Here is an 18,836-nt window from a genome sequence, read left to right as displayed (position 1 = left end):
CCTCCCTCCCTTCCTCCCTCTCTCTCTCTCTCTCTCTCTCTGAAACTCTGCCTTTCAAATAAGCGCAATAAATGTTAAAAAAAAAAAAAAAAAAGAACAATCTTGAGGGGGCCGGCGCCATGGCTCACTTGGCTAATCCTCCGCCTGCAGCGCCAGCATCCCATATGGGCACCAGGTTCTAGTCCCATTTGCTCCTCTTCCAGTCCAGCTCTCTGCTGTGGCCCGGGAAGGCAGTGGAGGATGGCCCAAGTGCTTGGGCACCTGCACCCGCGTCAGAGACCAGGAGGAGGTACCTGGCTCCTGGCTTCGGATCGGCGTAGCTCTGGCCGTGGCGGCCATTTTGGGGGTGAACTAACGGAGGGAAGACCTTTCCCTCTGTCTCTCTCTCTCACTGTCTAACTCTGTCAAATAAATTTAAAAAAAAAAGAACAATCTTTGACACCACCAAGTTCTGTCAGACCCAGCCTGGAATGAAAAGGCAGGAGATCTGGAGTTTGCTCAGTGGAAGTATGGAGGCAGTTACAGAGAGATCAATCTTCCATCTGCTATTTCACTCCTCAGATGGCTACAGTGGCCTGCTGAGCCAGGCTGAAGCCAGGAGCCACAAGCTTCATCTGGGTCTCCACATGGGTAGCAGGGACCCACACACTAGGGCCATCTTCTGCTGCTTTTCTCAGGCCACTAGCAGGGAGCTGGATCAGAAGTGGAGCAGCCAGAACATGAACCATTGCCCATATGGGATGCTGGTATCACAGACAGCAGCTTTACCCACTGTACCACAATGCCAGCTCCAAATCTTTTTATTTTAATTTTATTTTGCTTCTCCTTTAATTTCCAAAGCAAGCTCCTTCAGGAGTTGACTGACTACAATTTGGGACATGCTCAATCAGACTTGCCCCAAACAGTGGAGTTAGAACCGTGCCAGGGGATTCCAATACAATCCCATCAAGGTGGCATGTACCAACGCCATCTCACTAATCCAAGTGATCAATTTCAGTTCACAATTGATCACACTGATAGGTCTAAGAGTCAAAGGGATCACAAAAACAAGACTAGTGTCTGCGAATACTAACTGATAGAATCAAAAAGGGAGAAAATGATCCATCATGGGAAGCGGGATACGCAGCAGACTCATAGAATGGCAGATGTCCTAAATAGCACTCTGGCCTCAGAATCAGCCCTTAAGGTATTCGGATCTGGCTCAAGAGCCCATGAGAGTATTTTAGGCATGGAAAGCCAAGGCACTCTGGGAAAAAAAAAGAAGAAGACCTAAATGAAAGATCTCTGCTAGTGAGATCCCAGTGGAAAGAACAGGGCCATCAAAGAAGGAGGTACCTTTCTCTGAAGGGAGGAGAGAACTTCCACTTTGACTATGACCCTGTCGGAAAAAGATTGAAGTCGGCAAACCCTAAAGGCTTCCATAGCCTTGGCAACTCATGACTAGAGCCTAGGGAGATTATTGACACCATAAACAAGAGTGTCAAATGGTTAAGTCAACAACAGGAGTCACTGTGTATTTACTTCTCAGGTGGGATCTGTCCTTAATGTGTTGTCCAATGTGAAGTAATGCTATAACTAGTACTGAAACAGTATTTTACACTTTGTGTTTCTGTGTGGGTGCAAACTGATGAAATCTTAATATATACTAAATTGATCTTTTGTATATAAAGATAATTGAAAATGAATCTTGATGTGAATGGAATGGGAGAGGGAGCGGGAGATGGGAGGGGTGTGAGTGGGAGGGGAATTATGGGGGGGGGGAAGCCATTGTAATCCATAAGCTGTACTTTGGAAATTTATATTTACTAAAAATAAATAAATAAATGCCAAAAAATAAAAATAAAAAAAGGAGTTGACTGACTGTAAAGTGTGCATAAACACCCTTTTATGATAGGCCAGGATGGCAATATGATCCCGACTGTACAAAAAGAATATAGACACAAAATATGTTGAGATTTTCTTCCTTGAAATTATAGGACTGTGTGTGTGTGTGCGTGTGCACGTGCATATTTAGATGCCTCTATTCCCATTCTATCCTTATGACTGAAACTGATTCATGCAGTGCCTGGTTTTTTTCTTCTACTCCTCTCTCTCATGAAAAAAATCATTCTCTCTCCCCCTCTGTGTGTGTGTGTGTGTGTGTTTCTCTCTTTGAAATAAATAAATATTAATTATCTTTTTTAAAAGATTTTATATATTTACTTGAAAGTCAGAGTTATGCAAAGACAGAAGGAGAGGCAGAGAGAGAGACAGAGATCTTCCATCTGTAGTTTCACTCCCCAGTTGGCCGCAACTGCCGGAGCTGCACTAATCCAAAGCCAGGAACCAGGAGCTTCTTCCAGGTCTCCACGCGGTGCAGGGGCCCAAGGACTTGGGCCGTCATCTACTGCTATCCCAGGCCATAGCAGAGAGCTGGATAGAAAGAGGAGCAGCCGGGTCTCAAACTGGCGCCCATAAGGGATGCCAGCAATGCAGGTGGCGGCTTTACCCACTATGCCACAGCACTGGTCCCTAATATTAATGATCTTTTTAAACGTAGGGGGAAGAAAGCATTGTTATGTAGTCTCTCAAGCCAGACCTCCTTCCTTCCCCGGTCTCCACCTTCTGCAGTCAGTGTAGCTCCCTCACTTTCTCTGGAGTTCACCGCTTCTCCACTAGAATGCTTTTGTCAAGTCCGTGTCTCCCAAAGTCTGGCAGGTAAGATTTAAATTACCCTGCCATAGTCTTTTCTTCTTCACTCACTGGAGATGGCTCCAGGCCTGCTTGCTTTTGTGGCTCTTGTATCACAGCCACGGCCTTATTTGCAGCAGCACACATGTTGTTCCTGGTCTCTTTATGCTCAATAGCAACTGGTTTAAAGCTCACATACAGAGTTAGATGTCCAGTCTTTATGGCTGCCAATTCTGTAAGAGTGTAACAGGATGTTTCTCACATGCTGGACCAGGAGTATCAGTCTTGATTTCATAGTGCAGCCTGTACTGAACACCCTCCAGATCAGACTCTACTTTCTGGAACTTTCTGGAACATCAGCTGCAGTTTCCATGTGGAATAGTTACAATCCTCAGACTAGGGCAGCCCTTAAGCTCCTTTTCTAAAATCTTCTGCCTTCTCCATTTCATCTGTTCCTACCTTTTCCAGACTTTTCTGGAAGATTCCAAAGCCTTTTCTAAATTCCACGACTTTCATCTAATTCCTGAAAAACCCTCGTGTCACTTCCCTGCTGAAGCCATTCAACAATTCATTACCGTGTTCTATAATATGTACTCAATGCTCAGTGCCAGCCATTCACTCTCCTAAGGAATAAAGGCACATTTGCTTCAAGCCTCCCATCAATCCATGTGACAGGAGGGAGTAAGACATGGTGGAATCAAGTGAACTGCCCTGCCCAAGGCAATGCAGCTGGTTAAATCCAGACCTGGGATTGAGTACAGGTGGCCTGAGGCCAAGGCATGCTGTTACTGTCATACTCTACTGCCCAAGTCCACCCAGTGGCCCCACACACCTGCAGCCCACCCACACACTACCATGCTCTGGAGCTACTTTACCACCTGCCTGTCCTCAGTAGAGCTTCACCCCCTGGGCATTTTGATGACTTCAGTCTTAATCAGGCCTTTAGAGCTCTTGTCCTTCAAGTTCCATCTCAGCCATCACCTGTTCTTGACCTCTTCTTTGAAGTCTTCCTAGTAGCACCCTCCTTGACCCCACAATGAGTATCTTGAAGCTGTTTTTGCATTACATAATAGCTTTTTTCAAGATATCATTTACATACCACATAATTCACCCATTTGAAGTATACAATTCAGTGGTTTTTTTTTTTTTTTCAGTAAATTGACAAAATTGTAAACCATTACCACAATCAATTTTAGAATACTTTCACTACTTGAAAAAGAAACCTTATAACTCATTACCAGTTACTTCCCAATTTTCCCCCAACCCCACAGTCTCAGACAACTACTAAGCTGGAACTGCCTCTCTGATTCGCGTTCTACACATTTCATCTGAATGGAGTCCTACAACAGGTGGCCTTTTATAGTTGGCTTCTTCTACTCAGTGTGTGTTTTTTTTTTTTTAAGGATTTATTTTTTTTGAAAGGCAGAGCTACAGAGAGAGAGAGCGTGTGAGAGAGGAAGAGAGAGATCCTCCACCTGCTGGTTCACTCCCCAAATGGCCTCATTGGCCAGGCCTGGGCCAGATTGAAGCCAGGAGCCTAGAACTCCATCCAGGTCTCCCATGTGGGTGGGAGGGTCCTGAGCAGCTAGGCCATCTCCCACTGCTTTCCCAGGTGCATTAGCAAGGAGCTAAGAAGTGGAGCTGCTGGGACTCTAACAGACTCTGGTGTGGGATGCCTGTGTCACAGGTAGTGCTTTAACACACTGCACCACAGCACTAGCCTCAGCATAATGCTGTCAAGGTTCATCTATGTCATAACATGCATCAGTACTTCGTTCCTTTTTACTGCTGAATAATACTGACTTTATCAATTGGTGCCCCTTGGATTTTGTCTCCACCTTTTGGTTGTTATGAATAATGCCATTGTGCACATTGGTGCCCAAGTTTTCACATAAACATGTGTTCATGCTCTCATTTCTTCTGGGTAGATAACTCAGAGTAGAATTTCTGGGCCATGTGTTAACTCTGTGCTTAATATTTTGACAAACGCTCGTATTTTGTTCAAAATGTTTATTTATCTGTCTGTCTCCCTCCAGTGCTGTAAGGTCTCTTTGAGAAGAGATGTTTACACCTGATTCATTCCTCGTATGGCACCTGGCATAGACCAGCTTCTCTATAAGTGTTTTTTAAATTAATCAGTGAAAAAAAAACTCTAGCTTGAGCATATGAAAAGAAAACATTTATAAGCTTGTTTCAATGAGCTATTCGTGAGAAGGTAACCACACAGGAGACTGAAATTCCCAACTGCGTGTGTGTTACTGGGTTTAAAGTCCTTCTCAAGCAGCAGGAATGGATTCTGCCTTAGACGGTGACCAAGATGGGCTTCCCACGCCCCTCAGCTTGCTGAGCTTTAGCCATGTTCTTTCTAGACTCCAGGTCTCAGCGCCCCCTTTTCTTGTAGTAGTCACTTTAGAAAATTGGCAGAGGCTGGCGCTGTGGCGCAGCAGGTTAAAGCCCTGGCCTGAAGTGCTGGCATCCCATATGGGCGCCAGTTCTAGTCCCGGCTGCTCCTCTTCCAATCCAGCTCTCTGCTGTGGCCTGGGAAAGCAGTAGAAGATGGCCCAAGTCCTTGGGCCCCTGCACCTGCGTGGGAGACCTGGAAGAAGCTCCTGGCTCCTGGCTTCAGATCGGCAAAGCTCCAGCCATTGCAGCCAACTGGGGCGTGAACCAGCAAATGAAAGACTTCTCTCTCTGTCTGCCTCTCTCTGTAACTCTTTCAAATAAATAAAACAAATCTTTTAAAAAAAAATGGCAGTTGCAAATGTTTCCCTTCCACTTGGAAATGTGTGCAACTTCTCTCAGCTTCACAACCAGGCATGTCTTTCTCAAGGACCTGGGAAGAGCCTTCTTTGAAAAGTGAACATGGAATGAGCTGGCACCCTGCCTCCTGGGTTCTATGGAAGGGTGGACCCCTCTTTGGGGTGGGCCCCTTGCTCTGAGCCACAGGAATTAGCAAACACAGGTGGCCTGTGGTGTCTCCCACCCCAGCTCTTTACACCTGTCTTGTCCTTTGGTTCAGCAGAGTTGAGTTTAGGCTCTCTCCCCAGTAACCATAGTCTTGATTGAAGTCATCCCTGCCTGCTGAGCTTTCTCAGGTGAAATGCTAGCTTTGGCAAAGTCATCACTGCAGACACCACCCGATCATCCGGAGACTGTGGGCACAACTCACAACAGTAGAAATGACCTTGAGAGGAAGGTATCCACACAAATGCGGTCCCTAGATGCCATGGCCCATCAACCCTGACATAGACACACGAAAGCCCGTTGCCTACACCTTAACACTACATGGTGTTCTTTGATTTCACGTCATTCCCAGCGGACTAATTCTATTCCTGAGAGCCGCTCATTGGGTAGGGGCAAAGTAAAGTTTGAACCCCAAGAGGAACTCCTGACTCTGGGAACAGAGCATCCCCAGAGCTCAGCCTGCAGGGACTCCCACAGAGAACACAGGTGAACACCTTTCCTGTGCCACTCCATGGGTCTCAGGAGCAATAAGGAGACACCTTAGATATGAGAGCGAAAGCTTGTTTGTTGGGCAAGAGAGTGACAGTTAAAAAAAATCCCCTCATTTGAAGTCCCTCTGGAGCTGACAGTGTTGACAAAGGTGGGTGGAAAAAGAGAGCTCCTTGTGTCAAGACAACAGCTCTCCGGGCTGGGGTTGTGGCACAGAAGGTTAAGCCAGTGCTGACATCCCATATGGGCACTGGTTCAAGTCCTGGCTGCTGTGCTTCTGATCCAGCTCCCTGCTAACAGCCTGGGAAGGCAGCAGAAGATGGCCCGAGTACCTGGGTCCCTGCCACTCACGGGGGAGATGTGGATGGAGTTTCAGGCTCCTGGTTTCAGCCTGACCCAGCTCTAGCTGTTGTGACCATTTAGGGAGTGAACCAGCAAATGGAACTTCTCTCTGTGTGTCTCTCCCTCTCTCTCTATAACTCTGCCTTTCAAACAAACAAATAACTAACTTTACAAAAATGTAAAAGCTCTAAATCTTTTCTGGCTTCTTGTTTCCCTGTAAGACATTCATTTCTCGAAGGCCCAGCCAGGGTTTCACAGGGCATTTTTCCTTGCATGCCCCTGTCTTGAGGAAAATAGTAACTAGAAGGTCCCCTATGAAATGAAATCTCACAGGAAATGTTCATTCAAAGTGAATCGGCATCACCCACTTTGTGTCCCACTCCAAGCTTGGCCAATCCCTCCCTTGAATCTACAGGGAAAAATCATAAATCTGCCTGTCTCACTTTGCCCACATGCTGTACAAAGAGGCCAAGAAACGTTGGTCTTCCGTGATTACAGTTAGGAAGTGCAATGTGTTGACTTTGAGGGAGATACGGAGCTGGAGACTTGGCCATTTCTCTGAACAAGGGTCTCTCTCTCTCTCTCTCCTTCTCTCTTGCCTATCTGTCTTTATCTCTGTCATCTTTATATCTCCTTCTTTCTCTGTCTGTCTCTGGAGATGAGACACTCTGGTTCGCACTGGAGTTTGTAGGGGAATGGAAAGGAAAGTACTCATTGGCTTGCCTCCTGGAAGCCATATAAACAAGGTCTGAGGGACGCAAGTGTCAGTCCAGCTGGCTGGGGTTCCTGGCCATCCAGGAATCCTGTGAATATATGGTTTATAGTCTGACTTTTGCACAGTTCTGGGCAGCTCCAGCAAGGCTGTGCCCAGGCACTGCTTGGAGCAGATCCAAGGGGAGAAGAACTGAGCCCCCTCAGAAGCCTGGGCAGAGGCTGAGCGGCCTGAGGAAAACGGGCACAGGGGGCCTGGTCTTGTCATCCTCTTGGGGATGGCGCAAAAGCCTTGTGCAGAGGCTATGCTAGGCTAAGTTCTGAAAGGTCGGCCAGGGGAATCCAAGAACTGGAAAATGACAGACATGGCCCTTCCTCTTTGTAGATGACAAAATGCATCTTACCTGGAAAGAGTGTCATCCACTTCCCACTTGCACCCCAATACTGGGGAATATATTAGGGTGTAGCTTCCCCAAAGTTTGGAGACCCTAGAGTCACAAGATGCTCCAATGGAAAGAGTCCATGGTCAAATAAATCTGGGAAATACTACAGTCTCTATCTCTCTCCTCCCCACCAGATGCACAATGCACGGTGGCTTATTAAGTGCTCTGACTAGTTCTGCTGTTAGAGAATCTGTTTAATTTTGATTTGTATTTCCCACACTTCCTTAATCATCATTTAAGTCTGTATCTAGAATGGTCTTTATCAGTAACCTAAGTCAATTTTCATGAAAACAGTAATTTAATAAATATTATAAAACTGGGCCTCTACCCTTCAATAATATGCATTTCAGTTAGGGAGCTCGTACTCACTGGGAACAATCTTTTAAGAATAATACAGGGTGCTGTGAGGACCAATGTTATTTATACAAAGAATTGTATAGGAAAGAGGGGGACAGGAAAGCTTCTGAGAAGGTTTTGGAATAAAGGCAAGACTCATGTCTCTAAAGAGTAAGCAGAAGACCCATCTTTGAAAGTCCAAGTAACATAGAGAGAGGAGAGGCAGAGAGAAAGAGGTCTTCCATCCACTGGTTCACGCCCCAATTGGCCACAATGGCTGGAGCTGCGCCGATCCAAAGGCAGAAGCCAGGAGCTTCTTCTGGGTCTCCCACGTGGGTTCAGGGGCCCATGGACTTGAGCCATCTTCTACCGCTTTCCCAGACCATAGCAGAGAGCTGGATCAGAAGTGAAGCAGCAGGGGCTGGCGCTGTGGTGCAGCGGGTTAATGCCCTAGTCTGAAGCGCTGGCATCCCATATGGGCGCCGGTTCTAGTCCTGGCTGCTCCACTTCAGATCCAGCTCTCTGCTATGACCTGAGAAAGCAGAAGAAGATGGCTCAAGTGGTTGGGTCCTTGCACTCGCGTGGGAGACCTGGAAGAAGCTCCTGGCTCCTGGCTTCAGATTGGTGCAGCTCCGGCCGTTGCAGCCATCTGGGGAGTGAACCAGTGGATGGAAGACCTCTCTACCTTTCCTTCTCTGTGTAACTCTGCCTTTCAAATAAATAAATACTTTTTAAAAAAGTAAAAAAAAAGAAGTGATGCAGCCAGGATTCAGACTGGATCCTATATAGGATGCCGGCACTGCAGGCAATGGCTTTACCTGCTATGCCACAGCTCCAGCCCCCAAAAGACCCATCTTAAAACTGTGGCTATTGGTCTTATGTTTCTTTAATTTTTTTTCTTTCTAGCTTCTTTCCTTAATTTTTTTTTATTTTTTGACAGGCAGAGTGGACAGTGAGAGAGAGACAGAGAGAAAGGTCTTCCTTTTGCCGTTGGTTCACACTCCAACGGCCGCCACGGCCAGTGCACCACATTGATCCGAAACCAGGAGCCAGGTGCTTCTCCTGGTCTCCCATGTGGGTGCAGGGCTCAATGACTTGGGCCATCCTCCACTGCACTCCCGGGCCACAGCAGAGAACTGGCCTGGAAGAGAGGCAACTGGGACAGAATCCAGCGCCCCAACTGGGACTAGAACCCAGGGTGCCAGCGTCGCAGGCGGAGGATTAGCCTATTGAGCCGTGGCGCCGGCCTCTTTCCTTAATTTTAAAAAATATGTTTCAGAGAAAGAGAGAGAGAGAGAAAGAGAGAGAGAGAGAGAGAGAGAGCAAAGGTGAGGAGAAAGAGAAAGGGGAAAAATAAAAATAAAAAAACAGAGGGAACTGCATTTCGCTGGCTCACTTCCCAAAATGCTGCAAACGTTCCCAGCTGGGGCCTATCCAGGAGCTGGAAACACAATTCAAGTTTCCCACATGGGTAGCAGAAACCCAGTTACCTGGACCAGTGCTGCTGCCCCTATCCATTCATTAGTGGGAAGCCAGAGTCAGGAGCCAGAGCTGGATATGGAACCTGGATACTTTGTTGAGAATGCAGGCTACCTAACTGGGATCTTAACCACCAGGCCAAACACCAACTCTGGTCTTATATTTTGAAAAAGCAAAACATCCAAGGAAAGAAGTGTAGACTTTAATGTGGACATAAAAAGGAAGGAAGTTCACCTCCCTGGTGGGTCTGACTTTGAGCCAAATTAGAATGATTCTGAATTCAAGGAGTTTTTTTTTGACAGAATTATAGACGGTGAGAGAGAGAGACAGAGAGAAAGGTCTTCCTTTTCCATTGGTTCACCCACCAATGGCCGCTGCTGCCGGTGCACCACGCTGATCCAAAGCTTCCCATGCGGGTGCAGGGCCCAAGCACTTGGGCCATCCTCCACTGCCTTCCCCAGCCACAGCAGAGAGCTGGCCTGGAAGAGGAGCAACTGGGACTAGAACCCTGGATGCTGGCGCCGCAGGCAGAGGATTAGCCTATTGAGCCGCGGTGCTTAACCACTAGGCCAAATGCCTGCTCAAGAACTGGCAGTGTGCTGGCGCCGTGGCTCAACAAGCTAATCATCCGCCTTGCGGCGCCGGCACACCGGGTTCTAGTCCCGGTCGGGGCACCGGATTCTGTCCTGGTTGCCCCTCTTCCAGGCCAGGTCTCTGCTGTGGCCCGGGAGTGCAGTGGAGGATGGCCCAAGTCCTTGGGCCCTGCACCCCATGGGAGACCAGGATAAGTACCTGGCTCCTGCCATCGGATCAGCGCGGTGTGCCGGCCGCAGCACGCCTACCGCGGCGGCCATTGGAGGGTGAACCAATGGCAAAGGAAGACCTTTCTGTCTCTCTCACTGTCCACTCTGCCTGTCAAAAAAATTAAAAAAAAAAAAAAGAACTGGCAGTGTAACAATATTAAGTCTTCCAATCAACAAGCATGAAATAGTTCCTCATTTATTTTGATTGTCTTCATTTCTCTGGAATGTTTTATAGCATCGGCTGTGGGTCCTGCACATCTTTGTAGGATTTATTCCCTAAGTACTTTATGTTTCTTGATCAAATTTTCTATTTTTTAAAAATGATTTATTTATTTGAAATGCAGAGTTACAGAGAGAGAGAGGGAGAGAGAGAGGGAGGGAGGGAGGGAGAGGGAGAGAGAGAGAGAGACAGACAGACAGACAGACAGAGAGAGATCTGCCATCTTTAGGCTTCCTCCCTAGATGGCAGCAGTGGTTGGGGCTGGGCCAGGCCAGAGCTAGAAGCCTGAGAGTTCCCAGCCCAATGCTAGCAGCAGGAATTTGGGGAGTGAACCAGCAGGTGGGCACTCCTCTCTTTCTCTTTTTCTGTCTCTGCTTCTCAAATAAAAACAAGGAAAGTGTGTTGATTAATTTTCAAATGATTGTGTGCTTTGTACATGTCTTCTCATAAATGTTATAGTCAGAGAACATAGCATGATATCAGTCCTGCTTGCTGTAGTGAGGCTTATCCTAGGGCTAGCACACGCTGCATTTTGATAAAGGTTAAGTTTACTTGTTAAAAAAAAAATGTATTCTTCAGTTGTTGGACAAAGTGTTATATAAATGTCGGCCTATTAATTAACATTGAAAAACTATGATTCTCCTCACATATTTTGGGTTTTTATCTATAGCTTTAAATTTAAATAATTGCAAATAATATTGATCATATTGTAGGCATTAAATTTTTTTGGTAAAACTGCTACTTTGATCTTTTAGATGTATCCAATGGAATCCAAATACAAAAGTGGTTTTATAACCACCAACAATTTTTTAGAAATACATGAACAGGCTCTTCTTTAACAGCTGGAAATTTGACATATTTTCCTCTCGAGTTCTTGGTTCCAGTCTACTGGATAAAACAACTAGCACCGAGGACCTACAGCCTTTCCAGTCCACTTCTAGAATATTTTCCTAGTGTGATATAACTTTAGGCTTGTAAGTCCTCGTTTGTCACCCCATCTTACTTCTTTGTGAGGATGTATTTTTTATGAGATCATAATTCCTAATGTTAAATTTTTTCTTCAGGATATAGTTGTCATAACAATTAGTATTAGTGTATAACAAATAAAACAACATAAGGATCACATATTAAATAGCAAAGAACAAAATAATTATTTATAAATGTTAAATAATCACCAGCCTTTGTTCATAAAATGAATGTAGTTGTTTGTGAATTAGCTTATATATTTAGGGTTGGCTATTCCTTATTGCTAAATTGAGACAAGATTCAGTAGCAATGTTTTTGCTATTTTTTTGTTTGTTTTAATGGACAGAAGGCTGAGTAATGTCTTTCTCTTAAATAAGTAGATGGTGAGGTGAAAAAATTACTATAGGAACCACATTGTGGCCCAGAGGGTTGTGCCACAGCCTGGGACATCAGCATCCCCTACAGGTGCCAATTCAATCCTGGGTGCTCCGTTTCCAATACAGCTCCCTGCTAGTGTGTTTGGGGAAGCAATGGAAGATGCCCCAAGTACTTGGGGCCCTGCCACCCATGTAGGAGACCCAGATGGAGTTCTAGACTCCTGGCTTCCACCTGTCACTCAATTCTTTGAAAATTTTCTCAGTTAAACATCACAAAAATCACATCATGATCTATCATCAAATATTACTTGTAAAGACCTAACAGCAGAGGCCGGTGCTGTGGAGTAGTGGGTAAAGCCGCCACCTTCAGCGCCAGCATCCCATATGTGCACTGGTTCAAGTCCCGCCTGCTCCACTTCTGAACCAGCCGTCTGCTATGGCCTGGGAAAGCAGTAGAAGAAGGCCCATGTCCTTGGGCCCTGCAACCACGTGGGAGACCCAGAAGAGGCTCCTGGCTCCTGGCTTCGAATTGGCACCGCTCCAGCCATTGAGACCATTTGGGGAGTGAACCAGGAGAGGGAAGACCTTTCTCTCTGTCTCAACCTCTGTCTATAACTGTACTTCTCAGATAAATAACAAAAATCTTTAAAAAAAAAAAAAAAGACCTAACAGCTGACAAATCTGTTGGATCTTTTTTTCATTTTTTCTTTGTTGTGTTTTAATTTATTATTTAAAAGGAAAAGAGACTGAAAGAGAGAGACAGAGACAAAGATACAGACAGGCACATAGAGATCTTCCAACTGCTGGTTTACTCTCTAAATTCTACCAATGGCCTGGGCTGGGAACCCTGAAGCCAGGAGCTGGGAATTCTATTTGGGTCTCCCACGTGGGTGGCAGGGACCCAACTGTTTGAACCATAACTGCTCCCTCCCAGGGTACACATTAGCAGGAAGCTGAAACTTTAAGTGGAGCCAGGACACAAACCCTGGCACCCTAATATGGGATGGAGGTGTCCCAAATGGCATCTTGACCATCATGACAGATGCCCACCCCTTTTTTCAATTTTGAGGAAAGCAAAGAATTAACCAGAGAGAGGGAAAAGGGTTTGCTACCTGTGATTTAAGTCATTTACTTTCTCAGCCTCTCAGAAATTGAAAAAGAATGTTATCAAGACTTCTAAAATTATTTGTCATTAAACACTTGCTAATAATATTTTGAACAAAAACTCTATCACTACCATGCTTTAAATATATTTTACCAAACACTCAAGCTGCATATTTTACTGGTTACTTTAGAGGAAATTTTTTTAAAGATTTATTTATTTAGTTATTTAAAAGGCAGAGTTACAGAGAGGCAGAGAAAAAAAGGTCTTCCATCTGCTGGTTCACTCCCTAAATGGCCGCAATAGCCAGAGTTGAGCTGATCTGACCCAGGAGGCAGGAGCTTCTTCTGAGTCTCCCGCGTGGGTGCAGGGGCCCAAGCACTTGGACCATCTTCTATTGCTTTTCTCAAGTCGTAGCAGGGAGCTGGATCAGATGTAGAGCAGCCAGGTCTCTAACTGGTGCCCATTTGGGATGCTGGCACTTGCAAGCGGTGTCTTTGCCTACTATGCCATAACACTGCCACCTAGAGGAAAACTCATCACCCAACTGCATTGCGGGTCCTGTTTTATCATAAAATCTAATCAGCCCACAAGACTTCCTATCATCAGAAATCTGACTTTATTTTTCAGCTCAACCTGCAAATACAATAAACCTGCAAATACACCCCGTGAGACAATCGTGTCACGTCCAACTTCAAAGACAAATAGGCAGGCACAGAGCCTTGCTGTGAGTTTGTCTCTGGGCTGGAGTCAGCTCCCTTGCCTGCAGGTTTTCTCCCTGCTGCTTCCTTACTCTGTTGTCACCCGATTTTGTCATCAGAAGAACATCCACCTGGAGGTTTTCACTCCCTTGAGGAGTGAACCTCGGTGAGGTCCATACATTGGGGGTTGGGGGAGGAGCTGTTTGTCTTTTTCTTCCAAAGGTTTTTTTTTTTTTTTCCCCAAGTCTGAATAAAATGATTAATTTATTAAGTTCCACAGACAGCACAGTCCCACTGACAAAACATTTAGTCTGAAGTCCTACTTAAGAAAAGCCAGTATCAAACTGGCCTGAAACCTGATTGTGTTCCTGGCTCAGGATACCTGTATTAAGTTTGTAAATCCACACTAAGAGACAAAATTAAACTAAGGTGTATATACTTTATAAAAACTTTTCACAGCAGAATAAAAATTAACATTAAGATTATACCAAATTTTCAACCTTATTAATTGTGTTTGATCCAATTAAGCTTTCAAAATGCCAGGTTAGCTGAATGAATTCCAAGTATCTTCATGTAGGGTTTTTTTTTTAAAAGTTTGCCCAGCATTTCAAATGGTTACAGAATTAATGTAACTTTTAAACTGCTAAAATATGGTATACATATAAGGAGACTTAAAAAGTTCATGGAAAAATGGAATTAAAGGTTGGTCTTGGTGCAAGAAAATCTTTAAATCCATGCATAGTTATTTCATAATATGCATTTTCCATACATTTTTTTCAAGACCCCTCATATTGCACTTTTCTACTAGGCTGAGCTTTTATACATTTTGAAATCAACAGATACTTGATTAATTTCCCTGAAATTATACACATCATCACTAAAATCTTCCAGGATTTTGTAAGACATGATTCCTTAAACAGAGTTTTAAAGTTTAACTTATGAAGTGAAAAAAAAAAAACAACCTCACATTTTGACTTTTTACTTCCTTTTTTGGTCCTTCAATGACCAAAGATAGTTTTAAGCACTTATGTTTTGTTTCCTAGCTTAAATTTTTTCTATTATCCAAATTAAGAAATATTGAACAAAACTTATTAATTTTGAAATGTCTATCTGTCTACAGGTCCTTTTAGAACCTTTCCAAACTTTTATAACCAGGAGATTTTGATCAATTATATACTAGAATCAACTTAGGTAAGGAAAAACTTATTTTGCAAAAATAAAATCACTTCCAAGTATGCTTGACAGAAACAAGCTATTCATTTTCATTTGTGTTCCATTGAAGACATTACTGAAATCTGTCCAATGGTTTATTTCCAAGTGGTCCACTATGGAATTCTTCGGAATGTTTTAAGATTGGCTGTAGCTAGAGTTCTGACTTCCATTTGGACCCTGCTCTCCTTCACTGTTTGGAGGTGGTTTTGGTTTCGGCATCTTACTAAGAATTGTTGCCATCTCTTTCCTTTCATCAAAATTCTTCCACTGTTCATATAATTTTAAAATAACCCTGATAATTTCCAAAATCTTTTCCATATCCACAGAAAGTTCAGCAAACCATTGTCTGGCATCTTTCTGCTGTACGACATAGGCTACATGAAGGCAAGCTAAAGCTATCATGAAAGGAGGATACAGTAGACAAAGATCCGTTCTGTAGGTATCATTACCTATCCTCCATGCAAGGGGAAGCAACATGTCTTCTTGGCCCATGTCCTGCACATACTGGAGCAAAGGTCTATAAGGATGATACACTATCAAGCAACAATCCATTAGTTCTAAAAGATAGAATTCACATTCTAATATATGATTCATCCTATAAGGAAATTCCTTTGGAAAGGCATATGAAAATCTAGTTTTTAATACAGAAGTAGCAGCAGAAATCAATCTTGTATTTGAGACTACTCCAAATTCCTCTACTTTGGATGCCAAAAACACACATGTAGGAGCCATTAATACAGGATCTATACTTTTCAGAGAATACATGGCATAGAATCTCTTGAAATAGACGGTAGCAGTGGCAATAACTTGTTGTCTTAATTTAAGATGCTCACCTAATGCTTGGATAACATTTGTAAAAAATATTTGTAATTTCCAATATTCTTCTTCTGAGAGAAATTTTAAGTCCTTTTGGCGCTCCTTCAACAGATCTTGTTTATCCAAAATCCACTGCAAATAGTGGAAGCTCTGCCAAAAGTTCCCTGCCATGGAACACAGCTTGCCCTGATAAAAAAGCACCAGCCGGCGGAGCGGCCCGCGGAGCGACCATAGACCCAGCCCGTCCGGTAACCGCGTTCCTAGATCGGATCAGCTCAGCTTGGCTGAGTTTTTTTTAAAATTATTTTAAAGATTTATTTATTCCTCTGCAAGAGCTTGGGTGAGGGGGAAAGAGAAATATTCCACCTTCTGGTTCACTCCCCAAATGCCTGCCACAGCTAGGATTGGGCCAGGAGCCAGGAACTGCATCTGCCAGTCCCTATTTTTACTTATTTGAAAGGCGGAGAGAGAGAGAGACAGAGGTCTTCCATCTTCTGGTTCACTTCCTAAATGGGCCAGGCCAAAGCCGAGAGCCTAGAATTCAATCCAGGTCTACCATGTGGGTGCCAAGGCCCCAAGCATTCCAGCCAACACCTGCTGCCTCCCAGGGAGGGCATTGGCAGGAAGCTGGAGGCGGATGTGGGATGCAGTGTTTAGCAGGGAGGCTAACCTTCCACTCTGGTCTTAGCTATTGGTAAGTGCACAGCTCAGCAGCATCACATGCATTCCTCACCTTGCACAACCACCACTGCTACCCATCCCCAGAGCTCTTTTTCTTTTCAGCTGTAAAACTGAAGCTCTGCACCCATTCACAATAGCTTGCCATTCCATGACCAAGAACCGGCAGCCACCATTCGATGTTCTGCCTAGGAATTTGAACACTGGGCACCTCACGTAAGTGGAATTAGAAAGTATTTGTCCTTTTGTGGCTGGCGTATTTCACTTAGCATAAACTCAGGGTTCATCCACCTCGGAGCCTGGGTCAGAATTTCTTTCCTTTTTTAGGTTGAACAATATAGTGTATTTTATGGGGCAGCCGTTGTGATGCAGTGGGTTAAGCCACTCCTTGGAGACCTGCATTCCAAATTGGAGCACTGGCTCAAGTCCCAGCCACACTGTGCTTCAATTCCTGCTCCCTGCTAATGCCCCTGAGAGACAGAGGCTGATGGCCCAAGAACTTGGGTCCCTGCCACCCTCATGGGAGACCCAGATGGAGTTTCTGGCTCCTGGCTTCAGCCTGGCCCACTCCTGGCTGTTGTCATCTGTGGACTGGATCAGCTGATGGAAGCTGTCTCTCTCTTTCCCACTCTCTCAGTGCTCTGTCTTTTGTATAAATAAATACATTTTAAAAATTGTCCATTGTATGTCAATGGCACATTCAGCCTGTCTGTTTGTCCATCGATGGACATTTGGGTCATTTTCATTTTTTAGCTATTGTGGATAATACTGACATCCACAGGGGTGTTCCACAATCTGCTATGAATTCCTTTGCGTAGCTACCCAAAAGCAGAACTGCTGGTTTGCACAGTAATTCCATCTTTAGAGAAAAAAACACACAATTTTCTGTAGCAATTGCACCATTTTACATTCTCACCAACAGGATCTAAGGATGCCAATTTCTGCCATGTTCTCATCAGCACTCGTTTCTCTCTCTCTTTTTTTTAAATTAGACAGGTAGAATTATAGACAGTGAGAGAGAGAGAGAGAGACAAAGTAAAAGGTCTTCCTTCCGTTGGTTCACTCCCCTAATGGCCACTATGGCTGGCGCTGTGCCGATCTGAAGCCAGGAACCAGGTACCTCCTCCCGGGAGAAGAGAGAAGGTCTGAGAAGGCAAAGTGTGCACAGAGTTAGACATCAAGGAGAGGAAGAGAACCAGCAAAGGAGACTGAGAAGGAACTCCCCGGAGGCTCTAGGAGAGTGGGGTTGGAGAGCCAGCAGGGGAGGGCCTGGGAGATGAGTTGCTGGCAGAAGGCATCCCACACATCTGGGGAACCTGGCACGGATTCTCAGTGGGGTCTTCATGGCCTTGGAAACACCTTCTTTCAAGGGGCCTTCTTAGGTTTGGTGGGGTCAATCGGCAGAGAAAAGAGAGTACCCCTCATGTTCTGGGGTCACCCTGGCCTCCTCTCTTCCTCTCACCATCACGTCTAACTCCTGCTGTTTCTGTGTCTTAAGCGAGGTCCACTGTGTCCATTCTTGCATTCTGCATTTGCTATGGCTGAGGCTCTCATTTCAAACCCTCCCATGCTGCTTTCCCTGTTGGCTGTCCCCTTTTTCTCCCTCTTAGCATCCTGTGAACTGTTGCCAGAGTCATCTTTGCACAATGCGAATTGGATCACATTGTCCCACCACCCAAAGCCCACAAGCAGGGCTCAGCACAGCGATGGCACGTGCCACTCCCTTCTCTGGCAGCAGAGCTGTCATCCAGTTATCTGCCAGCCATGTGTATTTGCACCCATCTCCAGCCCCTGTGGTGGGCTTGATGAGTCACCAGTTCGAGTCCCATCTCCACTTCCCATGCTCCACTTCCAATCCAGCTCCCTGCTAATGCACCTGGGAAAACAGCAGAGGATGGTCCAAGTGCTTGGGCCCCTGCACCCATGTGGGAGTCCCCAAGGAAGCTCCTGGCTTCTGGCTTCAGCCTGGCCCAGCCCTGGATGTTGCAAGCATTTGGGGAGTGAACCTCTCTCTCTCTCTCTCTCTCTCTCTACCTCTGTCTGTAACTCTGTATTTCAAATAAATAAAATAAATCTTAAAAAAAAAACCCAGAACACACAAAGAAGAGTTTTAATTGCTTTTTGCCTTTGAATGATGTTGTGCAAGGATGCAATGCCTGGGGCTACTATACCCATTGTTCGAACATGAAAGGAGTGATCAAAATAATAAGGATAAATAGGGAACAGATGAAAACGATCCAAAACTTTGATAACCAGTGAGCATTTGGGCCCCTTCCCTGACTTCCAGTTATAAGAGGCAACATGTTTATTTTTACTGGCTAGGCCTGCAGAGTTGACTTGGAAGCGCTCTTGCCACCAAAGGCATCCTGAACTACTCTTCATAGAACACTACATCAATTGCAGATCACTTTGTGTGACACCAAAGGGTGGCTCCCACATGCCCATTTTCCCTACAGCCCCCACTGTCCCAGCCTGTGTGCTTGGCCACGTCACACTTGGAACCACCCTTCGCACACCTGCTCTGGTG

The 18,836-nt window shown here is 45.1% G+C and overlaps 1 protein-coding gene across 1 annotated transcript; it reads right to left on the bottom strand.

Annotated features, from left to right (window-relative positions):
* Nucleotides 1-13,850: 13,850 nt before the first annotated feature.
* On the bottom strand, nucleotides 13,851-15,863 carry LOC133773863 (cyclin-C-like). The gene is given in 2 exon segments (XM_062211415.1): nucleotides 13,851-15,847; nucleotides 15,849-15,863. Coding segments are annotated over 2 exon segments (912 nt in total). The 3' UTR covers nucleotides 13,851-14,950.
* Between the last annotated feature and the right edge of the window lie 2,973 nt (nucleotides 15,864-18,836).

Source organism: Lepus europaeus, chromosome 14 (assembly GCF_033115175.1).
Source record: "Lepus europaeus isolate LE1 chromosome 14, mLepTim1.pri, whole genome shotgun sequence".
NCBI classification, from domain to species: Eukaryota; Metazoa; Chordata; class Mammalia; order Lagomorpha; family Leporidae; genus Lepus; species Lepus europaeus.
The sequence above is the reverse complement of the archived record's forward strand: the minus strand, read 5'-3'. Positions and strand labels throughout refer to the sequence as shown.